The 25,278-nt window shown below is 38.4% G+C and overlaps 1 protein-coding gene across 2 annotated transcripts; it reads left to right on the forward strand.

Annotated features, from left to right (window-relative positions):
• Positions 1 to 5,687: 5,687 nt before the first annotated feature.
• LOC100444914 (serpin B6) lies at positions 5,688 to 25,220 on the forward strand. Of its 2 annotated transcripts, none has more exons than XM_054538049.2 (6): positions 5,688 to 5,799; positions 9,397 to 9,571; positions 16,206 to 16,323; positions 17,428 to 17,570; positions 20,726 to 20,881; positions 22,517 to 25,220. In XM_054538049.2, exons 1-6 carry the CDS (start codon positions 5,735 to 5,737, stop codon positions 22,919 to 22,921), a joined length of 1,062 nt encoding a protein of 353 aa, XP_054394024.2. In that variant the 5' UTR covers positions 5,688 to 5,734; the 3' UTR covers positions 22,922 to 25,220. The 2 variants fall into 2 exon arrangements, with proteins under 2 accessions (XP_054394024.2, XP_063573001.1); XM_063716931.1 differs by having other exon boundaries at positions 5,701 to 5,799; positions 20,726 to 20,897.
• Positions 25,221 to 25,278: the final 58 nt, after the last annotated feature.

The following is a 25,278-nucleotide window of genomic DNA, read 5'->3' on the forward strand; positions in this document are numbered from 1 at the left end:
AAGAGCAAACACATTCAAAAGCTAGCAGAAGGCAAGAAATAACTAAGATCAGAGCAGAACTGAAAGAGATAGGGACACAAAAAACCCTTCAAAAAATCAATGAATCCAGGGGCTGCTTTTTTGAAAAGATCAACAAAATTGATAGACCGCTAGCAAGACTAATAAAGAAGAAAAGAGAGAAGAATCAAATAGACGCAATAAAAAATGATAAAGGGGATATCATGACTGATCCCACAGAAATACAAACCACCATAAGAGAATACTATAAACACCTCTATGCAAATAAACTAGAAAATTTAGAAAAAATGGATACATTCCTGGACACATACACCCTCCCAAGACTAAACCAGGAAGAAGACAAATCCCTGAATAGACCAATAACAGGCTCTGAAATTGAGGCAATAATTAACAGCCTACTAACCAAAAAAAGTCCAGGAATGTTTATATGGACTTCAGAGGAGAGAATAAGTTGGCATTGATCAGGAGAACTGTAGGTAAGGAAATTAATTGTTTAGGAGAGAAATGAGATGTGATGAAGGTGAGAAAGAGAGAGTGGATTGAAGCAGCATGAAGGTGATAGAAATGGCAGAGCTGTTGATCACTTAGTGAAGAGAACTGGGAAGGGATGCACCCAGGTTTCTGAGAGATGTCCAGTTGTACACAGGTAACGTCTACAACTCAAGAGCCAAGTTAGCTATATAGATGAAATAAGTAAAATTTGAAAGTTGAACCTATGGATACAGTTAAGGTCATATGATAAGATCATGATAAGATCATATTATAGTGAAAAGTAGGGGGTCTAGAATGGGAGGAAAGGAATCTGGATACCAGGCAAAGGAGTTGAGCAAGAAAGGAAGGGGGCTCTGTACATCCTGGGAAGGCTGAAGACGAAAGGGCTAAAGGTCGCCAACAAACAAAATAAGATAAGACCTGGGGTGTATCTTTTGGCCATGGCAATTAAAAAAGGAGTGGTGACCTTATCAGGAGGAATTTCAGAGAATGTTGGGGTGGACTTCTAACTGCAGTGGGGTCAGGAGAGAACTAAACGTGAAAAAAGACAACACTCTATGTATACACTTTTTATAAAGAAACTTGACGGAAAATGGAAAAATGAAAAGGCGGCGTTTTATTTCCAAGGTGTAAAAAATAAAGACTCCTGATAAACTAGGTATTGATGGAACATATCTCAAAATAATAAGAGCTATTTATGACAAACCCACAGCCAATATCATACTGAATGGGCAAAAGCTGGATGCATTCCCTTTGAAAACCGGCACAAGATAAGGATGCCCTCTCTCACCACTCCTATTCAACATATTATTGGAAGTTCTGGCCAGGGCAATCAGGCAAGAGAAAGAAATAAAGCATATTCAAATAGGAGGAGAGGAAGTCAAATTGTCCCTGTTTGCAGATGACATGATTGTATATTTAGAAAACCCCATTGTCTCAGCTCCAAATCTCCTTAAGCTGATAAGCAACTTCAGCAAAGTCTCAGGATACAAAATCAATGTGCAAAAATCACAAGCATTCCTATACACCAATAATAGACAAACAGGGAGCCAAATCATGAGTGAACTCCCATTCACAATTGCTACAAAGAGAATAAAATACCTAGGAATACAACTTACAAGGAATGTGAAGGACCTCTTCAAGGAGAACTACAAACCACTGCTCAAGGAAATAAGAGAGGACACAAACAAATGGAAAAACATTCCATGCTTATGGATAGGAAGAATCAATATGGTGAAAGTGGCCATTCTGCCCAGAGTAATTTATAGATTCAATGCTATCCCTATCAAGCTACCAGCGACTTTCTTCACAGAATTAGAAAAAAAAAACTACTTTAAATTTCATATGGAACCAAAAAAGACCCCACATAGCCAAGAGAATCCTAAGCAAAAAGAACAAAGCTGGAGGCATTACGCTACCTGACTCAAACTATACTACAAGGCTACAGTAACCAAAACAGCATGGTACTGGTGCCAAAACAGGTATATAGATCAATGGAACAGAAGAGAAGCCTAAGAAATAACACCACACATCTACAACCATCTGATCTTTGACAAACCTGACAAAAACAAGCAATGAGGGAAGGATTCCCTATTTAATAAATGGTGTTGGGAAAACTGGCTAGCCATATGCAGAAAACGGAAACTGGACGCCTTCCTTACACCTTATACAAAAATTAACTCAAGATGTAATAAAGTATTAAATGTGAGACCTAAAACCATAAAAATCCTAGAAGAAAACCTAGGCAATACCATTCAGGACATAGGCATGGGCAAAGACGTCATGAATAAAACACCAAAAGCAATGGCAACAAAAGCCAAAATTGACAAATGGGATCCAGCGTCAGCACAGCAAAAGAAACTATTATCAGAATGAACAGGCAACCTACAGAATGGGAGAAAAATTTTGGCAATCTATCCATCTGACAAAGGGCTAATATCCAGACTAAAAAGAACTTAAACAAATTTACGAAAAAAACAAACAACACCATAAAAAAAGTGGGCGAAGGATATGAACAGACACTTCTCAAAAGAAGACATTTATGCGGCTGACAAACATGTGAAAAAAGCTCATCATCACTGGTTATTAGAGAAATGCAAATCAAAACCACAATGAGATACCATCTCATGCCAGTTGATATGACAATCATTAAAAAGTCAGGAAACAACAGGTGTTAGAGAGGATGTGGAGAAATAGGAACACTTTTACATTGTTGGTGGGAGTGTAAATTAGTTCAACCATTGTGGAAGACGGTGTGGTAATTTCTCAAGGATCTAGAACAAGAAATAGACTGGATAAAGAAAATGTGGCACATATACACCATGGAATACTATGCAGTTCATGTCCTTTGCAGGGACATGGATGAAGCTGGAAACCATCATTCTCAGGAAACTAACACAAGAACAGAAAACCAAACACCGCATGTTCTCACTCATAAGTGGGAGTTGAACAATGAGAACACATGGACACAGGGAGGGGAACATCACACACTGGGGTCTGTCATGGGGTTGGGGTCTAGGGGAGGGTAGCATTAGGAGAAATACCTAACGTAGATGGCAGATTGATGGGTGCAGTAAACCACCATGGCATGTGTATAGCTATGTAAGAAACCTTCACGTTCTGCACATGTACCACAGAACTTAAAGTATAATAATTAACATTAATAAAAAATTAATTAATTAATTAAAAATAAAATATATAATCTGATACATTTGGATATATGTATATATACATGTACACACCTGTAAAAACAATCTAGATAATGAACATATCCGTCACACCAAAGTATCCCCTTCTCCTTTATACTGCCTCTCACCCACCTCTCTCTGCTGTCTCCTCAGTTTCACGTTCCATGCAACTACTGATCTACCTTATGTCACTATAGATCAGTTTGCATTTTCTTGAAATTTATGTAAATAAAATCATATCCAAAAGTTAAAAAAAGTGTGTTTTTAAAAATATATAAGATATTGAGCATAATTATGAGATAAGACTTCAAAAAAGTGAAGAGGCTAAAGATGAAGGAGTGAAGGTAAATATTTGCTTAACTAATTTAGTGAGTTAAGCAATGGATTCAATCACAGATGATTTAATCCACTAGTTTCCATATTTTACTCACCCAAGGTTAGAGTTTACTATTTAGACACTTAACATTTCTTGGCTTACCGGACCATGTGAGTCACCTCTCCAGAAAAATTCGTGACATTGAATGGATACATTAAAAAAGTAGAAACTTTGTTTTAAAAACTCTAAAATCAGTCACCACAGCTTCTACTTTAGAATATCAGAAAAAGAAGAGTAAATTAAACCCAACTAAGCAAAACAAAATAAATAATAAAAATGGGGGCAGAAATGAATGAAATCCAGAGAGAAAATCAATGAAAATAAATGCTAGTTCTTTTAAAAGATCAATGAATTGATGAGACTGTAGCCAGGCTAAGCAAAAAGAAAAGCCTAAATTACTAATATCAGAAATGAAAGTGGTGACATGCTAAAAATCCCATGTACGATAAAAAATCATAAAGGAATACTCAGGACAGTTCTGTGCCCACAAATTTGATAAACTACATGACATGGATCAATTTCTTGAAAGACACAATCCGCCAAAAGTCACACAACAGGAAATAGAACATTTGAATAGGCCTATATCTACTAAAAAAAAATTAATCAATAATTAATAGCCCTCTAAAATAATTACCAGATCCAGATGGGCTCACTGGTAAATTCTAAAAAAAATTAAGAAAACTTTTACACCAATTCTCTAAATCTCTTTCAGAAGATAGAAGCAGAACTACTTTCTAATTCATTCTATAGGGCTGGAATTACTCTGATAACAAAACCAGACAAAGACATTAGAAGAAAAGAAACTTAAAGACCAATATCTTTCTTTAGTATAGATGCAAAATCCTGAACAACATATTCACAAATGAAATCAAACTATGTGTAAAATAGTTGGATTATACATTGTGACTAAGTAAGATTGATTGCAGGTGTAGAAGGCTAATTCAACATTTGAAAATCAAAGGAATCCATCACATCAACAGGTAAAAACAGAAAAAATCCTCAAAAAATTGCTAGCAACTCCAATTCAACAACAGATTAAACAGATAGCTCACCACGATCAAGTGAGATTCACCCGAGTATGCAAGTATGATTCAATATACACAAATCAATAAATGTGACACATTACATTAACAGAACCAACAACAAAAACTGCACGATCATTTCAATAGATGCCGAAAAAGTATTCAGTAAAATCCTACATCTCTTTATGATAAAAACCCTTAACACATTGGGTATAGAAGGAATATACCTCAAAACAATAAAAACCAAAATGAAAAACCCACTGCTAATATCATACTGAACAGGGAAAAATTGAAAACCTCTCCTATAAGATCTGCAACAAGACAAGGATGCCCAGTTTCACCCCCTTTATTCAGTATCTGACTGGAAGTCCTGGCCAGGGCAATTAGGCAAGAAAAAGAAACAAAGGACACCCAGACTGGAAAGGAAGAAGTAAAATTAGCTTTGCTCACCAATGGCATAATCTTATAATCGGAAAAACCAAAAGACTCCCCTCAAAAACTACTAGAACTAATAAATGAATCAGTAAAGTTGCAGAATACAAAATGGATATAAAATATCCGTAAGATTTCTATACATCAACAGTGAACAGTCTGAAAAAGAAATCAAGAAAGAAATCCCACTTACAATAGCTATAAGAAATATGATGTATAAAATACCTAGTAATCAATGTAATTAAAAATGTGAAAGACTTCTACAAGGACAACTATAAAACACTGATGAGAAAAACATGCAGAACACACACAGAAAATGGACACATATTCATGCTCATAGGTTGGAATAATTAATGTTAAAAGTACAATGCTATCCAAACAATTTACAGATTCAATGCAATCCCTGTCAAAATACCAATGTCATTCTTCACAGAAATAGAAAAAAAAAAAAAACCCTACAATTTGTATGGAACCACGAAAAACCCCAAATAGCCAAAGCGCATTATCGCTTCTTGACCGAAAACCCCCAGACAGTTGGGGCTTTTACCCGCACGGAGATTGGCCGCTTCCTGCACATCAGGAAATCCCCGCGGCCTGCGGGACCCGCCCCGCCCTCCTGCCCAGGCGCCCGCTAGGTGGTGCCTGGCTGGGCTCGACTCCGCCCGCCTTCCCACTCACCGGGAACTAATACCCGGCGCCGCTCCGACATGTCTATTCCCGCCACTCCGACCAGGTCTCACCTCGCTCCTGGGCAGCTGCGCGGAGAACTGGGGTAGGTGTTTGGCTTTGGGAGTGGTTCCCACACGCTGGATTCTCGTTACCTGCTCCTGAGCCCAGGAAAAGGGCGGGAACCTACGAAAGGGAAGCCCAGTGAAGTGCTCAGCGCACCTGTTGCTCCAGACCTTTCCCTGGGGCTGTCCTTCTTCACTGGGTCTCTGGCGGGGGCTCCCTAAGGGCAGGGACTTGGCTGCACCTGGCTGTGTGCCCTATGGGTCCAGGCGCGGGGAGGGGAGGCCAGGGCGAATGGGCGAGGAGCTGGGGGGTGAAAGTCCTGCCTGGGCTCCACTCATCCTGCAGGACCTGGAAGTAGGTACAGACAATGAGGCCTCCCACCCTGGTGAAGTTTCTGTTGGGTGCTGGAAGGGGCTGTGAGGCCTGGGACCTCCAGGAAAAACAACAGCAGCAGTATTTATTTGTCGTTACCGAAACTCGTATGCTCTTAGTATTCAGAATTTGTACTTGACATTCCTCCTCCTTTAAAAGAAACCAGGAGAGGCGTTGATAGTATGTTTTTGGACTGGAAAAAAATCAAAATGAGGACTATACTGTTGCCAGAAAGCAAGAATGTTGGGATAGTGTAAAAAGAAAGTAACGAATTTACAGAGATTCCCAGTAGACAAGTTGTAAGAATTTGCTCAAGAACAAAAACCAGTATGTGTTAATTGAAATACATGTTACAACAAAGCCAAGAATGAGTCCTTTAGTAAATTCAGATAAAACAAGTAAGATGGGCTGGGCGCGGTGGCTCACGCTTGTAATCCCAGCACTTTGGGAGCCTGAGGGGGGCGGATCACGAGGTCAGGAGTTCGAGACCCAGCCTGGCCAATATGGTGAAACCCAGTCTCTACTAAAAATACAAAAATTAGCCAGGTGCCATGACATGGGCCTGTAGTCCCAGCTACTCAGGAGGCTGAGGCAGAAGAATCGCTTGAACCTGGGAGGCAGAGGTTGCAGTGAGCCGAGATTGCACCACTGCACTCCAGCCTGAGGGACAAAGCGAGACTCTGTCTCAAAAAAAAAAAAAAAAAAAAAAAGTAAGATGAGTTTAAAGGAGGCAGGAAATAATTTCAATAATGTTTACAAGAAATGCTGTGTGATGATTCATATACGACTGCTGTGTAGGAATTGTGACTATAGGCACCTAGGTTGACAGGCACAGTGGTTACAAAAACCAGCCTGAAGGTCCAAATATTAAACCAGGAGACTTTGAAAGCCAACTTGTGGATAGAACCCTGTGTTACGCAAATCAGATGCACGAGAACCTCAAATAGTATTTCATTTCAAGGAAAGGCATTTGGCAAAAAAAAAAAAAAAAAAGCAAATTTAATAGTTGTCTTTGCGAAATCCCAATGTAGGACCAAACCGCAAAATGGTCCTTACATTTGTTTGGCTCTAAAAAGCAGTATGACCTGAAAAGTAGCAGTGTCAGGTCAGTCAGACCCCATGTCCCAATCATCAATCTGGCAGCCCCATCCTATTGTTTTTGTGAATAGGAGATGGTCTGTTATTAATTTAACCCCAGAAAAGTATTAAAATAAGCATTACTATCACTCTAGGAAATACAAAAAGATAGAGTGAAGATAAAGTGTATAAAACCCACAGTATTACTAGTGGTGTGCTAGAAATAAGTTTTATAATCACTGTTGTATAGTTGTATTTTAAAACATGTTTGAAAGTCTTAGGAGAATCTAGTTTACCGGATTTATAAGTGTTGATTTATTCAGTTTATTATTGTACAAATTCTTATATTAATGATATGGTTGTTAACTTTGTAAGTTTGTTCTTTAAAGTGATTACAACTTTAAAACATCTGATACATTGAGCTTTATCATCAATGCTTAAATGTTTAAAATAACGTATTTGCTGTGTTAGCAGTGTGCTTTAAAGTTTAAGGAAAACAATTTGTTTACCAAATTAACAAGAAATTAATTGATCATTGACTAAATAAGGTATAATAATAGAAAAAGTTGTTCTCTGTTTATGAAAATTCCGCTTTGGGAATGAAAATCTTACAGATTAAATAAACCTGCACTCACCAGCAGGGGGGAAACTGTGGGAGATGAGAAATGGGAGTGATAGATTACTCATATGTGGTTGAGCATATGAAGAAATTACTGAAAGAGCTTGAGTGATCTGTAGAATATTTGGTGGGAGGGGAATTTGCCATAGATTTTTAAAAAGTGAAAACAAGAAAAGGGGGGAAGGCAATAGTAACATAAGGAAAAACAGACATGTAAAAAAAGCAATGCATCCATTATTCATTAATTGGCTTAGCAGTGAATACTATTTAGTTGCATGCAATAAAGCAAACACTTGGAGAGAGGAAGTGAAGTACGGTAAGTGATAAAAGAAAATTAATCATCAACCCTAAATTAGGAAGGCAATTTATAATGTCAAAAATTGTGGGGTTAAAAATAGTCGTATACACAATTATTTCTAAATATGAAAGTAAATACCAAGAGAAAGGGTGCACTGAGGTTTGATTGTTTCTAGGGAGCTGGGAGTAGTGGGAAGACACTGGTTGATTTGTGTAAGATCTCGCCTAGTGTTATCTCACTTTTCAACTAAGTGCAAGTCCATTAATTTCATAAAAGCACAATGACCAAATGACACTGAAACAAATATAGGCACATTGTAGGGAAAATAGCAAAGGATATAAATAAAATTAGAATTACCCATTATCCAGAAATATGTGATGTTCAGTGTTTCCCTGTAGTCTTTTTATCTATGAATTATACTTATATGTAACTTTATTCTTAATTTATACTTAATATTGTATTTTCTCATGGCATTACTGTGATTTTTAATATCTCCATTTATATTCAATCACGGATTTGACAGAATCTAACTGGTTCTCTGTTGCTGGGTATTTAAATATTTTCTCTGTAGCTTATAAAGTGCTCCAGTAGTCATCTTTCTGCATACTGTTTTTATCAGTACTTGTGAGCTTTATCTTTAGTGAAATTCTTTGAAATGGAATTTTTCATCCTAAAGGTATAAATATTTTCACGGCATTTTCTTTTTCCCACCCTTCCACCCTCCCTGTGTTCCTTCCTTCATTTATAAAAACATAATTCTAAGTTACATTCTGAAAATATTGGTGTCCCAATTTACATAATCACATATGGAACATAGGAGGGAATACCTATTTTACCAGTATTGGAAATCAATAGTTTTTCTACTTACAAATTTCATGTTTTAAGCAAGTATCTTTCTTGCTTTCTGCTGCTTCTTTTGTTGCAAGTCTTTATACCATGGTGATTAAGAGGAGCCCTAGAACCACAAAGACCTGGTTTCTAATGCCTGCTTTTCTGTTTGTAGTTGAGCAATCTCAGGCGCAACAGACTTAAACAGTGAAGGCTCAATTTCTTTGCTTGTAAAGTGCAGACATTCACTCACAGTGCCTACCTCATCAGCTTGTATGGATTAAATGACATCTTTTAAGAAAAGCCCTAGTCTAGTTTTTGTGTGTGTACCTATTTGTTCAATGAAAACAAGTATCCATTTAACTAGTAATAAATAAAGTGAAAAGTAAATACACATGTAAGCCTATATTAATGTAATATTGTTTAAAAATCCATTGTTTCAGGCTCACCATCATGGATGCTCTATCAGAAGCAAATGGCACATTTGCATTAAATCTTTTGAAAAAGCTAGGGGAAAACAACTCAAACAACTTATTTTTTTCACCCTTGAGCATGTCGTCAGCCTTGGCCGTGGTTTTCATGGGGGCAAAGGGAAATACCGCAGCTCAGATGTCTCAGGTATGTAAAGCCACTTCAAGACAACAATAAATGCTATCAATTTATCAGTTGAGCTGGACTTCTGCATTTCAAGTCTCGAAGAAATTCCTCCTTTAACAGACAACTCTGGTAGTCTCACAGGATGTGGATGGAGAATTGGCAGGATGGAGCATGTTTTCAAGGCCTGACCTTCTTGGTGACCTGGGGTCACTCATGTGGGTGCTTCTGCAGGCAACTGGGCTAGAAGGTCCAAGAAGATTCCACTCCCATGTCTGGGCCTTGGTGCTGGCTAGTGGATGGGCCCTCAGTTCCCTACAAACAAGTCTTTCCATTCCTCCTTTTATGTGGTCTTTCCTCAGGATAGCTTGGGCTTCTCGACCATGGTAGCTGGGTTACAAGAGAGGAAAAGTGGAAGCTGCCAGACTTTTTAAGGGCTAAGCCTGGAACAGAGCCAGTTCTGCATTCTGCTGTTTAGAGCAAGTCACATGGCCAGCCCAGATTCTAAAGAAGGGGAGAGAGACTCCATCTTTTACTGTCAGGAGCACCATGTGTATGCAGAGACAGGACACATGGTTGGCAGCTGCGTTTTTAGACCAAGTACCATAAATAGCACAAGAAATCTGAGTCATTTTGTTAGGGTTTGCAAAAGGCATATCCACTTATACCAATACTTAGATAACAGTCGTTTCTTTTAGGATGTGCTTATAGGGAGGCCTTAGAAGTGGTATAGGTAGGGAGACGGGTGGCTTTTGAGACACTCTCTATCTTTTATTAGATTGATCATCTTTTAAGCTGTAGTAAGCATCTGTAAATCTCATATTGCTGAGTTTACTGTTGTGCCTATATTTTGAAGTCACAGAATACTGAGAATGTGTATGTTTATTATTATTTTATTTTCAGGCACTTTGTTTTAGTAAAATCGGGGGTGAAGATGGAGATATTCGCTGAGGTTTTCAGTCACTTCTTGTTGCAATTAACAGAACTGACACTGAATATGTGCTTAGAACTGCCAACGGGCTCTTTGGAGAAAAGTCTTATGATTTCCTCACAGTAAGTCATACTTGTTTATTAGGAAAATAAAGATAACAATGTGGTAGGAAGTAGGAGAATGGATGTGGGCTATGAATTCCTGCAGGTGGTCCTGAACTCAGAACTCCACGCACGAATCTCACACGCATCTTCTGATTCAGTTTGATCATCTGTAGCACAGGCTGTATAGCAAATACTGTTCAGAATTTTGTGAAGCTTTAATGAGATAATCTTCATAAAAGAACTGACACAGAGCATAACACAGTTGAAAATGAATCAGCCAAAACAAAGATGTGGTGAAAATGACTGTTTCTAGTAATTGCTTTGCAGATATTTTTAATTTTCTATGCATTATGGCACTATAATGTATGCATTAAATAGTTTGACTAGTTTTTTCAGCAATGAAAATCTTTTAAAACTAATTTTGGCTAATTACACTGGTTGCATTCACTGACAATGCTTTCATGACTTTTTTAGTTTTTGAAAAGAAAAGTACTGAAGTAATTTCTTGTTATATAAAAACACAAACAACACATATAAACCAAGAGATGTCATCAGCTTCTTTCTTATGCCACAACTCCCTTTTTTAATGTTAGAGCTTTCATAGATTTGATGTTTCCTCCTTCACATACAAAAACTTTGCTTCATGAGTTTTTCTCCTATGTAATGTTATTGTACTATGCATATTGTTTTATACTTTGTTAGCTTTTCCTTAAAAATATGTCCTAAATTCCTTCCATCTCAGTATACATGGATCTGTATTACTCTTTTTAACCCTTGTCTGGTATTCCTAAGTATGGCTGTACCATGGTATAATAGACCTTTCTTGCATTGACGAGTACTTAAGCTTATTTACTCTGGCCCATTACAGACAGGAGTATTTCTTTACACAGTTTTGTGCGTATGTGTATGAGTTACTATCTAAAATGAATTTGTAGAAGGGAGGAAGGGAATGAAGCTTTGAGGTTTTCATAAATATTACCAAATTGCTCTCCACAGTTTTGTAGCCATTTACATTCCACAAGGGGTATTTATAGGGTCCTCAGTTCACCCACCATCAGCGGAACTGCATAATGTTAACCTTTAAAACTTTTGGAAGGGTGGGGCCAAGATGGCCGACTAAAAGGATCTCCTGATGCTGGCGTCACCGAGAGGAAACAAAAGGGGTAGTGAACACTGACCCTGAAAGCCGATCATCTGAGAAACCATGTCGAGATCCATCTAGGCAGCAGGGGAACACACAGAGCAGACAGGAGTGAATCTGGGCACCAGCCTCTCTGGGATCAGTGCAGTCAGGAGGACCCCTACAAAATGGGGAAGGATGAGTGAGTGAGAGTTCCCAGCGGGATTCACACTGTCCACAGGGACCTATGCAAGACTGGGAATGGGAGAATCCTCCTGTCCCCACCGCATTTCCCCACTGTGCTTTTAGACTGGGGCAGAGTGCCACCTGGACGTTTTCTAGGGGTAATTCTGGAGTCCAGGGGGACGTCTACAAGCCTTGGGCCCCGTAGCAGACCAGCACCAAAGCCATAGCCCCAATAGAGGCCACAGTTGTGGTTCCTGGGAGAAGTAAGATCGCTCTACCCCTCCTAGGAAATAACATTCTGGACACAGGATTTGGCAAATATTTTATGACAAAGATGCCAAAAGCAATTGCAACGGAAACAAAAATTGAGATATGGGACTTAAGTAAACGGAAAAGTTCTGCATGGCAAAAGAAACTATCAACAGTGTAAACAGACAACCTATAGAAATGGAGAAAATATTTGCAAACGATGCCTCTGATAGAGGTCTAATATCCAGAATCTATTTAAAAAAAAAACTTAAACAAATTTACAAGCAAAAACCAAACAACACAACTCCATTAAAAAGTGGCCAAAGGACATGAACAGACACTTTTCAAAAGATGACATATGTGTGGCCAACAAGCCTATGAAAACATTGCCAACATCACTAATCATTAGAGAGATTCAAATCAAAACCATGATGAGATACCATCTCACACCAGTCAGAATGGCTGTTATTAAAATGTCAAAAAACAGATGCTGGTGAAGCTGCACAGAAAAGAGAACACTTCTATGCGGCTGGTGGGGATGTAAATTAGTTCAGCCACTGTGGAAAGGACTTTGGTGATTTCTCAAGAAAATTAAAAGTGAATTGCCATTTGACCCAGCAATCCCATTGTTGAGTACATACCCGAAGGAACAGAAATCATTCTACCATAAAGCCACATATGTTCATTGCAGCACTATTCACAATGGCAAAAACATGGAATCAACCTAAATGCCCATCAACAGTAGACTGTATTAAAAAAATGTGGTACATCTACACCACGAAATACGATGCAGCCATAAAACAGAATGAGATCACGTCCTTTGCAGCCACAGAGATGGAACTGGAGGCTATTATCGTAAGCAAACTAATACTGGAGTAGGAAAGCAAATACCACATGTTTTCACTTATAAGTTGGAGGTAAACATCCAGTACATATGGTCACAAGGAAAGGAATAACAGATATGGGGGCTTACTTGAGGGAGAAGGGTGTGGGGAGGGTGAGGATTGAAAAGCTACCTATCGGGTACTAGGCTTATTACATGGTTGAAATAATCTGTATACTAAACCCCTGAAACATGAAATTTGCCTATATAACAAACTTGCTTAGGTATCCGTGAACCTAAAATAAAGTTTTTAAAAAAGAATCTGAGATGGAATATTTACAACATATGTGATAGGGAAGGGTTAATACAAAACAAGAGAAGCAACAAATAAAATTAAAAACTTTTGATTATAAATGGGATTAAACAATTTTATGTGGATTGAGCATTTCTATCTCTTCTGTGAATTGCCTATTTATATATCCTCTTACACACTTTTCTATGGGGTTGTATGTCTTTTTCTTATTGACTTATAAGAATTATTTTTGTTGAGGATATCACTCTTACTGTGATATGTATTTTTTCAAACTTGTTTTCGACTCTAAATTAATTGTTTGCAAACAGATTGGTATAAAGTGAAGGTGGTAAGACATAAAAGTCAAATATTTATAAGATTTGTATATGATATTGTGATTTTACGACTTCACTTATTTTACTAGTCTTAGCTACTAGTTTATTGCCATCTTTTTACTGGTTTACTAGTTTTCTATATAAAGACAACCAAAATGTTAACAACCAAATATCAATTCGTGGTGGATATTTTGAAAGAAAAGCATTGATATTTAAAATGTTATTTCGATATTGGAATATAAAATAAAAAGATGAGAAATATTTGTAAACCATTTCAGATTAATTTATTGTTTATTCTTATTTTCAAGAATCCCATACCAATAGCAATATATAATTACATGTTCTTTTTGTTTGATTTGCCACACTTTGTAAAATAGTAACTTAAAATAGCAGACAGTTATTTAAAAACACGTTTAAAAGATGGAAAGATCACCTAGGCGTGCAAGAAGTCATCAATATGTGATTAATCAGTTTGCCTTCAGATTATTTTCTTACACTGAGAGATTTAAATAATTTCCAAACCACTGAAAAATAGGCAGAGGCAGCAATTTTGGAAAAGCATGAATTATGGGAGGATTAAGTGAAATAGTGTACATCGATCAGTTGTGTAGTACCGAGAATTCAAAAATGTTACATGAAAAGGTGATATTTCATCAGGACTTCACAGTTATCTTGTGAGGTGTAGCTATTACTGCTTCCTTGTTCTACAGGAGAGAACTTGGAGGCATAAACAGAGGAAAAGCAAATATTTGAAGGTCACACAACTAGTAAGTTGCAGAACTTGTGTTCCTAACTACTGTCACATTTCCTCTCCATGCCATACTGATACAGAAGTATAAAATTCTATAATAAAAGCAAAATTATGGAAAGGGAAATTAAATATTTAGCTATAAGCAGTTTGAGAGAAAGATTGGGAAACAATTCTATAATGCATGGTCCATAAATTAGTTCATTTAATTTCAGTTTCAGTTCATTTAATTTCCACCAAATGTTCTGCTTTTATATGGCATTGTGTAGGTTTCTGTTAAGATCATTATAATTCTACAGAATATATTAACTAAATATAGTTTGAACTTTTTTGGAAAGTTGATCATAGTTTGAAACATCCATAATGCTATGCACTATGTACATGAGTATAAGCTTTCCATGAAATTAATTATTCAGCTCCTCAGTCCAACTAACCATTAATATATTTCAAGGGCTCAATAGCCTATGTGGCACCACTCTGGACATTGCAGATTTACAACATTTTCATTATCCCAGAAAGTTCCGATGGACACTGCTGGTCTAGGATTGTATATGTCTCCCATATAATTTATGGAACAACAGGCTTATATTTATATTCTGTTGTTCTAAAATGTAGAGGCAAATGTAGCTCTTGCTGTGTTAATCCTCACTCAACAAATTTAATAGTTTACAGGAGTGACAGCTTCTATAGTCACCATTTGTAAAAAAGAAAAAAAAAGAATTTATTTTCTAAAGCAATTCTAGGTTCACAGAAAAATTGAGCAAAAGGTACATGCATAGTCCCTCCTGTGATTAACATCCCCTAGTACGGTGGTGGGGGACAGCTTTCTTGTTTCTACCTTGGCCAGTTAGGAATAAAGCTGCTATGAATATTTGTGTGCAGGTTTTATCAGCTCCTTTGGGTAAATGGTAAGGGTCATGATTGCTGGATCATATTTTTAGTTTCATAAAAAACTTCCACACTGTCTTCCAAAGTGACTGTACAATATTGTATATTCCCAGCAGCAATGAATGAGAGTTCCTGTTGCTCCACGTTTTCACCAGCATTTAGTGTTGTCAGTGTGTTTTCACTTCCATTTAGTTCAAACTGTTTTTAATATCACTTGAGATTTCTTCTGTGATTCGTGTGTTATTGAATCTCCGAGTACTTTTGGAATTTTCAGCCATCTTTCTCTTATTGATTTCTAGTTTAGTTCGTTATTGTCTGAGAGCAGACGTTGCATGATTTCTATTATTTTAAATATGCTAAGTTGTGCTTTGTGGCCCAGAACGTGGTCTCTTTTGGTAAATGTTTCATGTAAGCTTGAGAAGAATATAGATTCTACTCTTGTTGGATGAAGTAGTCAAGAGATATCAATTATATCTAGTTACTTGATGTTGTTTTTGAGTTCAACTATGTTCTTTGCTAATTTTCTGCTTGCTGGATCTGTTCATTTCTGATAGAGGGGTATTGAAGTCTCCAGTTATAATAGTGGATTCATCTATTTCTCCTTTCAGTTCTATTAGTTGTTGCCTTATGTGTCTTGATGGTCCACTATTAGGTGCTTACGTATTAAAGATTTCTATGTCTTCTTGGAGATTTCTCAGTGTTTTTAATTATCTCATTGATGGGTGTACTGCCACTCTCATGAAGGATCCAGCGGTTGATGAAAATCATTTGATATGCAGCCCACCGTGTTGCTTAGTTTATAAGCTAAGATTAGGAATAGCTGAAAAGAATTTGGACTTTAGGTTAATTCCTCATCTTTATTTGCAAATTATATATGGTAAATCATAAAATTATTGATTTTCTGAGGTGGCACAATGAAGAAGTAAGCAGTGATATTAGTTGTTTCTGTAGCTGTGAAATTATGTTTTTTGGTTTTTCCTAGGGTTTTACAGATTCCTGTGGGAAATTCTACCAAGCAACGATAAAACAGCTAGACTTTGTGAATGATACAGAGAAGTCCACAACATGTGTAAACTCCTGGGTTGCTGATAAGACTAAAGGTGAAAATATATTGTTATTCTGTTTCGATAATATTTTAAACAGTTTTATAGTCAGTTCTTTACAAAACTGTCAAATATAAAAAGGAGTCCTTTTTTCTCTAAACAACTATGCAAACATTAAACCTTTCTTTGGAAATATTGCCAACTCGTAGACCTTTTCTCTAGCTTTAGCTTTTCCCTTATCAAGTATCTGTGATGTTTCTCTAGATGAAATAATCTCTTCCAGGTTTTTTTGGTTGTTAATATTAGGTAGTTTTTCTTTTCACAAATAGCATTAAAATTTGAATTTAAAAATTTCTAGCTGTCTCCCTCACTGGTATTGCCATACTCTATGGTTTATCTATGTAATGTGGCAGGATGCTTGGCCAAGGCCTTTTTAGCCTTTAGTTCTTAATTTATTTATTTTTATTTTTTTGAGACAGAGTCTGGCTCTGTCTTGCAGGCTGGAGTGCAGTGGCACGATGTGGGCTCACTGAAACCTCCACCTCCCGGGTTCAAGCGATTCTCATGCCTTAGCCTACTGAATAGCTGGGATTATTGGTTAGCACCACCATGCCTGGCAAATTTTTTTGTATTTTTAGTAGAGATGGGGTTTCGCCATGTTGGCCAGGCTGGTCTCGGACTCCTGGCCTCAAGCTATCCACCAGCCTCAGCTTCCCAAAGTGCTGGGATTACAGGTGCAAGTCACTGTGCCCAGCCAAGTTCTTAATTTAAACTGTTCTTTACACTTGCTACATCTGCTCACCTTTTTGAAAATCCATTGTGTTTCTTTCTTTAAGCCATAGGCATTAATCATTCCTTTCTGTCTAATATATTATCAGCTCATCCTCTGCCTATTAATAACTACCAGTTTGTTTTATGCATTCTATATGAATTGTGGTATTTTTTGTTACAAAAGCTCTATCTCAAGTTTCTATTGCAGTATTGTTACTATGGTTATTGTAAGGACAAGCATTCCCTTACATAATTAATTAATTTTGGGACACTAAGAACTCCCTTCATGCAGCTTGCCTTCTCAAAGAGACCACATGATCTGAACACCCTCTTGGACACACACATCTGGAAATACTTTTAACTAGATGATTCTTTAATTCTTCTTTACAGGTAAAATTACAGAGGTGCTGTCTCCACATTCAGTTCGCTCACTGACTAAGCTGATTCTCGTGAATGCCATCTACTTCAAAGGAAGCTGGGATAGTCCGTTTGGAAAACACAGAACAAGGGAAATGCCTTTTAAAATCAGCAAGGTGAGTATTTTGCACTATCAAGTGTGTTTTAAGGAACTGTCGTATTGGCTTTAACACCTGCAAGAAGCTTAACTTCAAGAACTTTGACTAAGATGACCCTTTGGAAGTTTAGCAGCTGGATTCCCCTCCAAACCTTGAGACCTTTATCTTGCCCTTCATCTCTTTCTTATGTCTCATCAAAAGTGGCTACATATTCCCAGGCCTCTGGTCCAGCTCTCTATCTCATCTATGCTGGGTACTATCTATATCACACGTCTGAGTGTATAGCCCTTGGCTTCCCAAAACTTGTGAGATAAAATTCAAACTCCATGGTATGGTGTGTGAGGCTCTTCATGATCTGGATCCTGCCTGTTTCTCTATCTTCATTTCCGTTTGTACCTTCGTGCTCCTTTCTTTCTGCCAGTGGCCCCTCCAAGACGCCCTTCTTGACAGTGCACCTCCCCAAGCTGTCTCCTCCTCTAAGCTGTCACAGTGACCCCTGCCTCTCTCCATGGTGGCATTACAATGGTTGAATCAGGTGTCTGTTTTCCTGCTTTGCTTGTTGCTATTTGAGTGTAGAGAATGCTACCTTACAAGGACCTAGCACACATTTGCACTCAATAAGTACTGAACCAATGAATTATGTTCAGATTTCTTTTAATCATAAAGATAAATAAACATAAATTTTGCTTCACAACCAGGTGAGCAAAAACACATACACAGTACAGACACAGAGTTTAGCTACCTCCAACTCTGAATATTTTGTTTGCAGAAGGACTTTTATATTACTCTAAATCCATTTATTCTTTCTTATTTGTTTAACTCTAGAAATGTTTGGACATACACAAAATTACACAGAAAAAAAATAAGTAAATTATTGATCATTTGTTAAATCTTCCAGGCTGACTGGACCCAGGTCTTCAGTTTTTCAAGAAATGTATTTTCTTTCTAGCTTTATTCTGAAATGAACTGTTCCTTTTTTTCCTGGCAAATATTTCTTTCTTGAAATTTCTTTAACAATATGTGCGTTAGGATTTTGTTGAATTGCAATTGACAGAAAACTCTGCACATACTGTTTACACTCTCGAAGCTCATCTCCCTTAACAGGAAGTCTGGAGGTAGGCAGAGGCCAGGGCTGATGTGGGATGTGGGTGAAACTCTTTCTCCTGCTCCGTTGTCTTCAGCACATGACTTACTTCTTTATGGTTCTAAGATGGTTCAGACATTAAGCTCACAATCCAGGCAAAAGTGGGAAGAACAAAGTGGGTGGTGTAAAAGCCTTCTCTCCTGAGGTTCTACTGTATTACTCATTAAAGGAAATGGTTTTTTCTATATTTTACTGGCCAGAACTCTTGTAAGCCATAAGGAGGTGAAGAACTGTATCTTCTATTCTAGCCTATACAGTAGAAAAAGGCGAAAACTACAGTAGTTGCAATGGGTGTTAAGTGCACCAACCTATACATTTCCTCAAAGATCACAGATTTTGATTTGGTATTAATTCTTTCATTTTACTTTTCATTAGCACTTTTATTTCTAAATAAAATGAAATATCTATATAATTACATATTTAATGAATTATTCAGTTACTTAAAAAGACCAAGCTTGGATCCTTTTCTATTGCAATACCAGAGGTTTGGGGGTTTGGAGGTGAGGAGAGGAACTCTTTAGACTAGGAGTTACCAAATTATGGACCATGGTCAAATCTAGCCCACCACCTATTTTTATACATATAGTTTTATTGAAGCAACCATGTTCATATGTTTACATATTGTCTATGGTTGTTTTAATCCCACAACAGCAGAGTTAAGTACAGATTGAGGGTCCCTAATCTGAAAACTTGAAATCTGAAATGCTCTAAAATCTGTAACTTTTTGAGTCCCATCTTGAGGCACAGTTTGCTAGTCATTTCAAAGATTTTAGCTTTTGCTCTGAGTCAGAAGGGTTTTCAGTTGAGGAATGATGTGACTTGTGTTTTAACAGTAGCCCTCAGGCTCCTGTGCTGAGAATAATCACGGAGACGATAAGGGAAGAAACAGGGCAGTCTCTTGGGAGTTTATTGCACCATCCAGGACTAGGATGATAGCGGTGGAGGACGGAAGCATGGGTTAGATTTTGCTTACATTTTAAAGATGGGGCTGATATAATTTATAATGGGTCAGATATATGGTGTGAGAGAAAGACAGGAGTCAAGGTTAGCTCCAGGATGGCGTCCACATCAACTGAGACAGGGAAGATGAGAGATGGAGCAGATTTGGAATGGATTGTGAGGGACCCAGTGTTACATGTAAAATTAGAGGTTTCTTTTATACGTTAGATGTTCAGATGCAGATGTTGAGTAGGCAGCAAAATTGATGAATCTAGACTACAGGGGTGAGCTCCAGGCCAGAGGTGCAAATTTGGTTTCATACTTAAATTCAAGAGACTAAATGGAATTATAGGGAAAAAAAAAAAGTCTTTTTCCTCTATCTTGCCGGGATCACTGGCTAGGGCCTCATAGCATAACAAAAGAGAATTTACAAGAGAAAAGCAAACAGAAATTGATCAACCCGTATGTCACACATACACATGGGAGACCTCAGTTATGAATAACTCAAATGGGTGGTTAGAATTGGTGGTGTATTTACCTAATTTAGGATGGGAAAGGGAAGAGAAAAAGGATATTTAGAGAAAAAGAAATGACTTTTTAAAGAGATAAATGGATCCTTTACAGTAGAATGGATAGCTGATATAATAGTCCAGTCATAGTGTCTGGCTGAGTGTATACAGAGTTCTCAGTTTTGAAAACATTAAAGTTGTTCCCAAAAAACAAATTTATGACAATTGAGTGCTTCTGAGTCCTTTTGGGAGGTTCTGCTGTAGGCAGATAAGATATTTCAGGAACTCAAATGCCTTCACCTCAAAATAATTCTTAAACAAAAGTAGCGTATTTTGGAGTGATATATTCTGATTCCTTTGAAGTTCACCAAGAGAAAGTAAAGTAAGGATTGAACCATGGACACCCCAGTGTTTGGAGACTGAGGCAAAAATCATGGGCCAGTAAAGGCAGAGGCCAATATGGGACTCTAGAGACCAAGGGAAGAAAGTGTTTCCAAGGTCAGAGAGTGGCCAGCTCTGTTGATGTATGTACAATGTATCAACGGTTGTGTTTCAAGTTAATTTTTACGTTTCCTTTATAGAGCGAAGAAAAACCTGTGCAAATGATGTTTCAGAAATCTACTTTTCAAATGACCTATGCAAAGGAAATATTAACTAAAATTTTACTGCTTCCTTATGTTGGAGAGGAGCTGAATATGATCATCATGCTTCCAGATGAAAACACTGATTGGAAAACAGTAATGAGTGTCCAAAGTATGCATTTTCTCATCTCTAACAAACTTTTAGGAAAAAAACTTCGAAAATTTGGTTTTACCAATGTTTTCTTGACATATTTGGCCACATGCCTTTTTCTCTTTTTATGGTTATATCTAGTGGGATGTTGTTCTAAGTGCTGAACACAATGTAGAAAATTCTTGGCCTGGTGCGGTGGCTCACGCCTATAATCCCAGTGTTTTGGGAGGCCAAGGCAGGTGGATCACGAGGTCAAGAGATCGAGACAATCCTGGCGAACATGGTGAAACCCCATCTCTACTAAAAATACAAAAAGTATCTGGGCTTGGTGACGTGCACCTGTAGTCCCAACTACTAGGGAGGCTGAAGTAGGGGAATCACTTGAACCCAGGAGGTGGATGTTGCAGTGAGCCGAGATCGTGCCACTGCACTCCAGCTTGGTGACAGAGCAAGATTCCATCAAAAAAAAAAAAAAAAAAAAAAAAAAGAAAAAAAGAAAAGACTCTTATTCCAGAAAAGACTCAGGTTGGGGCCAAATCAAGTCAGCCTTCAAAATCTTGCTTTACAATTTTTACTTTTTTTTTCTCTTAGCCTTTTCCTCCCTGTGGAAAATGATGTCAGTACCTCTCTATGAGGGTTGTTGCAGGATAAAGGAGATGGCCTATATAAGGCGTTTGTTTCAATGCACAGAGTATGACATTGACTAATATTAGTAGTCTTCACTCCAGCCTTGCCCAGTAGTTGTGAGTTTTCCCTTCAGAAAGCAGTCATACGGGGAAGAGCTGCTCTGAGTCTATACATCACCCAAGGATCTTGTTAAAATATAGATTCGGGTTTAGTAGGACTGGGATGGAGCCTGAGATGCTGCATTTCCACCAAGCTTCCAGGTGATGTTGAGGCGGCTGGCCCATGGAGCACACTGAGTAGCAAGGTGTTAGAGAGCCAATGAAGACTTTTAGCAGGGTAGCATTTTGCTTCTCTAGAAAGCTAATCCTTATGACTGCAATGGACAAATTAAAAGAAGTGAGAATGGAGAGAGATAAGAAAGGAAGCTGCTATGACATTTCAAGCAAGACACAATTAGGGCCTGAATGAAGGCAGCAGCAACAGAGGCAGAGGAAGGGCTGAAAGATGTTGGAAGTTAAAAGAACAAAAAGTAGTGATGGATTCATTGGAAGGAAATTTGGGTAAAAGAGAAGATAGGTCTGAGCTATCAGCATGCTTTTGTTAAGACAGAACATCACACTTTAAGAGGACAGTCATTCTCCTACAAATATATTCTAAGTTGTAAGTTTCTACTTGAAGGAAAAGGTTTGACTAAGTTTCTTGAATTCAGGAGTCAAGGCATTGAAATGTAAAGTCATCTCCTACCTGAATGGTTTCACATTAATGTGCTTTCTTCCACATGTGTGCTGTCCAATATGGTAGCCACTAGCCACTTGTGATGATGTACACATTAAAAAATTAAATTTACAAAACAGGCCTTTATTGCACTATCCACATTTCAAGTGCTCAGTAACCATATATGGCTCATGGCTACCACATTAGGCAACTCAGCCAGAGCATGTTAACATCATAGAAAACAGTCCCATTGGATAACACTGATCTAGATTTTTAAATCTCCAACTCTCTTGTTTTAGGTGGAAAAAGAACTTTCTTATGAGAGATTCATAGAATGGACAACACCACACAAGATGTTTGAAGAAAAGGTGGAAGTTTTCCTTCCTAGATTTAAACTGGAGGAAAATTACAACATGGAAGATGTCCTTCGCAGTATGGGCATGGTTGACACCTTTGAAGAGGGCAGGTCAGACTTCTCAGGAATGTCGTCTAAGAAGGATCTGTACTTGTCCAAGGTCATGCACAAGTCCTTTGTGGAGGTCAATGAGGAAGGCACAGAAGCAGCAGCAGCTACCACCTTAGAAATAACTCCCTTGTGTGCCAAATACCCCCTCAGCTTCTGTGCAGACCATCCCTTCCTTTTCTTCATCCAGCACAGAGAAACCATTGGTATTCTCTTCTGTGGCCGGTTTTCTTCTCCATAAGGAAACAGTAGTCATTGAATCTAGTCCGTCTCTTTTCTCTAACTGACCTACTTTTTCTCTACACTTCATAGTGTGCCTACAAACCCAGAATGACTTTATTATTGCAGTGGTCAAAAATGAGATATTAGGAGCCTAATTTTGAAATTTCTTGTTCAGAACCCTTCTGTGTATGTTTGTAGGTTAAATGTTTTCTAAAGTTGGAAGTTGACATTCTCCAAGGATCTTGTGGTCACTTGGGCAGTGATATCTCTAACCATTCAGCCAAACCACTCTGCTTGGAACTAGCTATCTCCCTCTCCTTTGTTGCTACTTTTCTTCTCTGCTGAACAGTATTGACATACAGACCCACTTTTAATGAGATAATGGAGAGTGAAACGGAGAATGGGTAGGAGATGTGGGCAGCATGTCTCAGAAATCCATAGAAGCAACCTCTAGTCGAACTTTACCAGCAATTCTGAGGCCAGCACAGAGGGTGAGAGAGCAGTTAACTCAGACCAGTGAGAAATCAGTCCAATTTCCTGTGTGTTTCTGCCTTATTTGTAGTTTGCATTCATAGGGATCAGTGGGTCACAAACCTGTTCAAACATGCAACTATTCACTTTCTCTGAAAATTTACAATTGTTATCAGCAGGCAGAGAGGAGTAGGTAATGTTCTATTCACAGTTTGAGACAGCTTCATGAGTATACAATACATGTCTTTCTATTTTATTTCAAATATTTTTTGAAAGACACCTCAGGTTTCTGTAGCCATTTGTATTACAGGCTTGAAATGAAATTGCAGTGTTCAGTGATAAGAGAACACAGTCAGATTGAAGAGGGAGATTGGTACTGTTTTCTAGGGGACAGCAAAAAGGACTTATTCCATCAACACCTTTGCAGTCAGAAGAAACTTGGGCAGCCCCTTATTTCACTGACACCACTCATATTTTCATTCCACAGCTGGTTCACTTTTCCCTTTTGGCCCAAGCCAGCCAATTAGCTGTAGGGAGGGAACGGGACTGAGGAGTACAAGGAAACATCCACTTTGTATGCGGGCTGAGAGAGGGAAGAGGGAGTATCAGAGATTGCAGGGTTTGTCTTTCTCATTCTTCTGCCTCTTCTGCCCAACAGTTGCACTTGGAAAGAGTAATCCTAGGTGGGGAATAATGAGTTAATGTGATTCTTTCACTGCAGAGAGAGCTTCTGAGTGTTACAGCCAGGGGCAATAGGCTGGCACCCTGTTCCTTATGGAAAGGCATGCCTTCTTGCACAGCCTTGCAGGAAGTCCAGTTAAGTAGGTTAGGAGTTGGGAGCTGGAAGTGTAAATGGAGTAGCTTCCTACCATCCATGCATGTGGGAATGTGTTTTTATTTTATTTTATTTTATTTTTTTGACGGAGTCTCACTCTGTCACCAGGCTGGAGTGCAGTGGCACAATTTCGGCTCACTGCAACCTCCGGTTCCTAGGTTCGAGCAATTCTCCTGCCTTAGCCTCCCCAGTAGCTGGGAATATAGGCGTGTGCCACCACGCCCAGCTAATTTTTGTATTTTTAGTAGAGAGGGGTTTTTACCATGTTGGCCAGGCTGGTCTCGAACTCCTGACCTTGTGATCCACCTGCCTCAGCCTCCCAAAGTGCTGGGATTACAGGCATGAGCCACTGCACCTGGCCAGGAATGTGTTTTTTAAATCGTTCCTGGGATGAGTATATTCAGATCCTATCAATAGTGAATTATAGTTAACGATATTGGTTTGATCTGTTATAGACCTATAATACAATCAGACTTTAGCCATTGTAAGTCACAATACGTAAAAGGTAATAATATGCATATTGGCCAAGAGGATCTTGTAAAATTATGTTTGTCATATTCTCTTTGAAGAGTTATCATTCAATATTTTATTTCTGTCTTGTAAGGTCTGAAACCCCATGTGCTGTTTTGATGTCTATGGGCTTGTCAGGGCCTCAGAGGCCTGGCCATGCAGTCCCCTGCTCTTGTCAGATATGTGCACCCTATTCACCCACTGAGCGAGCAGGAAGGCTCCTCGCCCTTCTAAGTTCCCCTATCAGCCAGTCAACTGTACCCCACCTGGGTCTCAACCTGGCTCACTTTCCTGCTGGCCCGGAAACTTATTCAACAAGCCTGTCACATCTGGAGGATCCAGGAATTGCCTCTTCCTCTTGTTACTATAAAGCCTGCCTTCCACAGCCCCTACTGGTTCACTCTATTCCCAAATGCAACTCTCCTGTGACCCTGCATGGCATGTGGTGACCTCTCTCCCTGAGCTGTGAGCAGATGAGACTAATAAACTGCTGCCAATTTCATCTGTCCAGTGTCTCATGCTATGTGTCTGGTTATCTCCTACTATTTAGTGGGGGAGAT

The sequence above is a fragment of the Pongo abelii genome, chromosome 17 (assembly GCF_028885655.2).
Source record: "Pongo abelii isolate AG06213 chromosome 17, NHGRI_mPonAbe1-v2.0_pri, whole genome shotgun sequence".
NCBI classification, from domain to species: Eukaryota; Metazoa; Chordata; class Mammalia; order Primates; family Hominidae; genus Pongo; species Pongo abelii.

Excerpts from the sequence above, each read along its gene's own strand:
- LOC100444914 (XM_054538049.2), top strand. The coding sequence starts at position 5,735 with ATGTCTATTCCCGCCACTCCGACCAGGTCTCACCTCGCTCCTGGGCAG. Across the intron at positions 17,571-20,725 it reads TGCCTTTTAAAATCAGCAAG|AGCGAAGAAAAACCTGTGCA; the intron begins GTGAGTATTTTG and ends TTTCCTTTATAG. Across the intron at positions 20,882-22,516 it reads AAAACACTGATTGGAAAACA|GTGGAAAAAGAACTTTCTTA; the intron begins GTAATGAGTGTC and ends CTCTTGTTTTAG.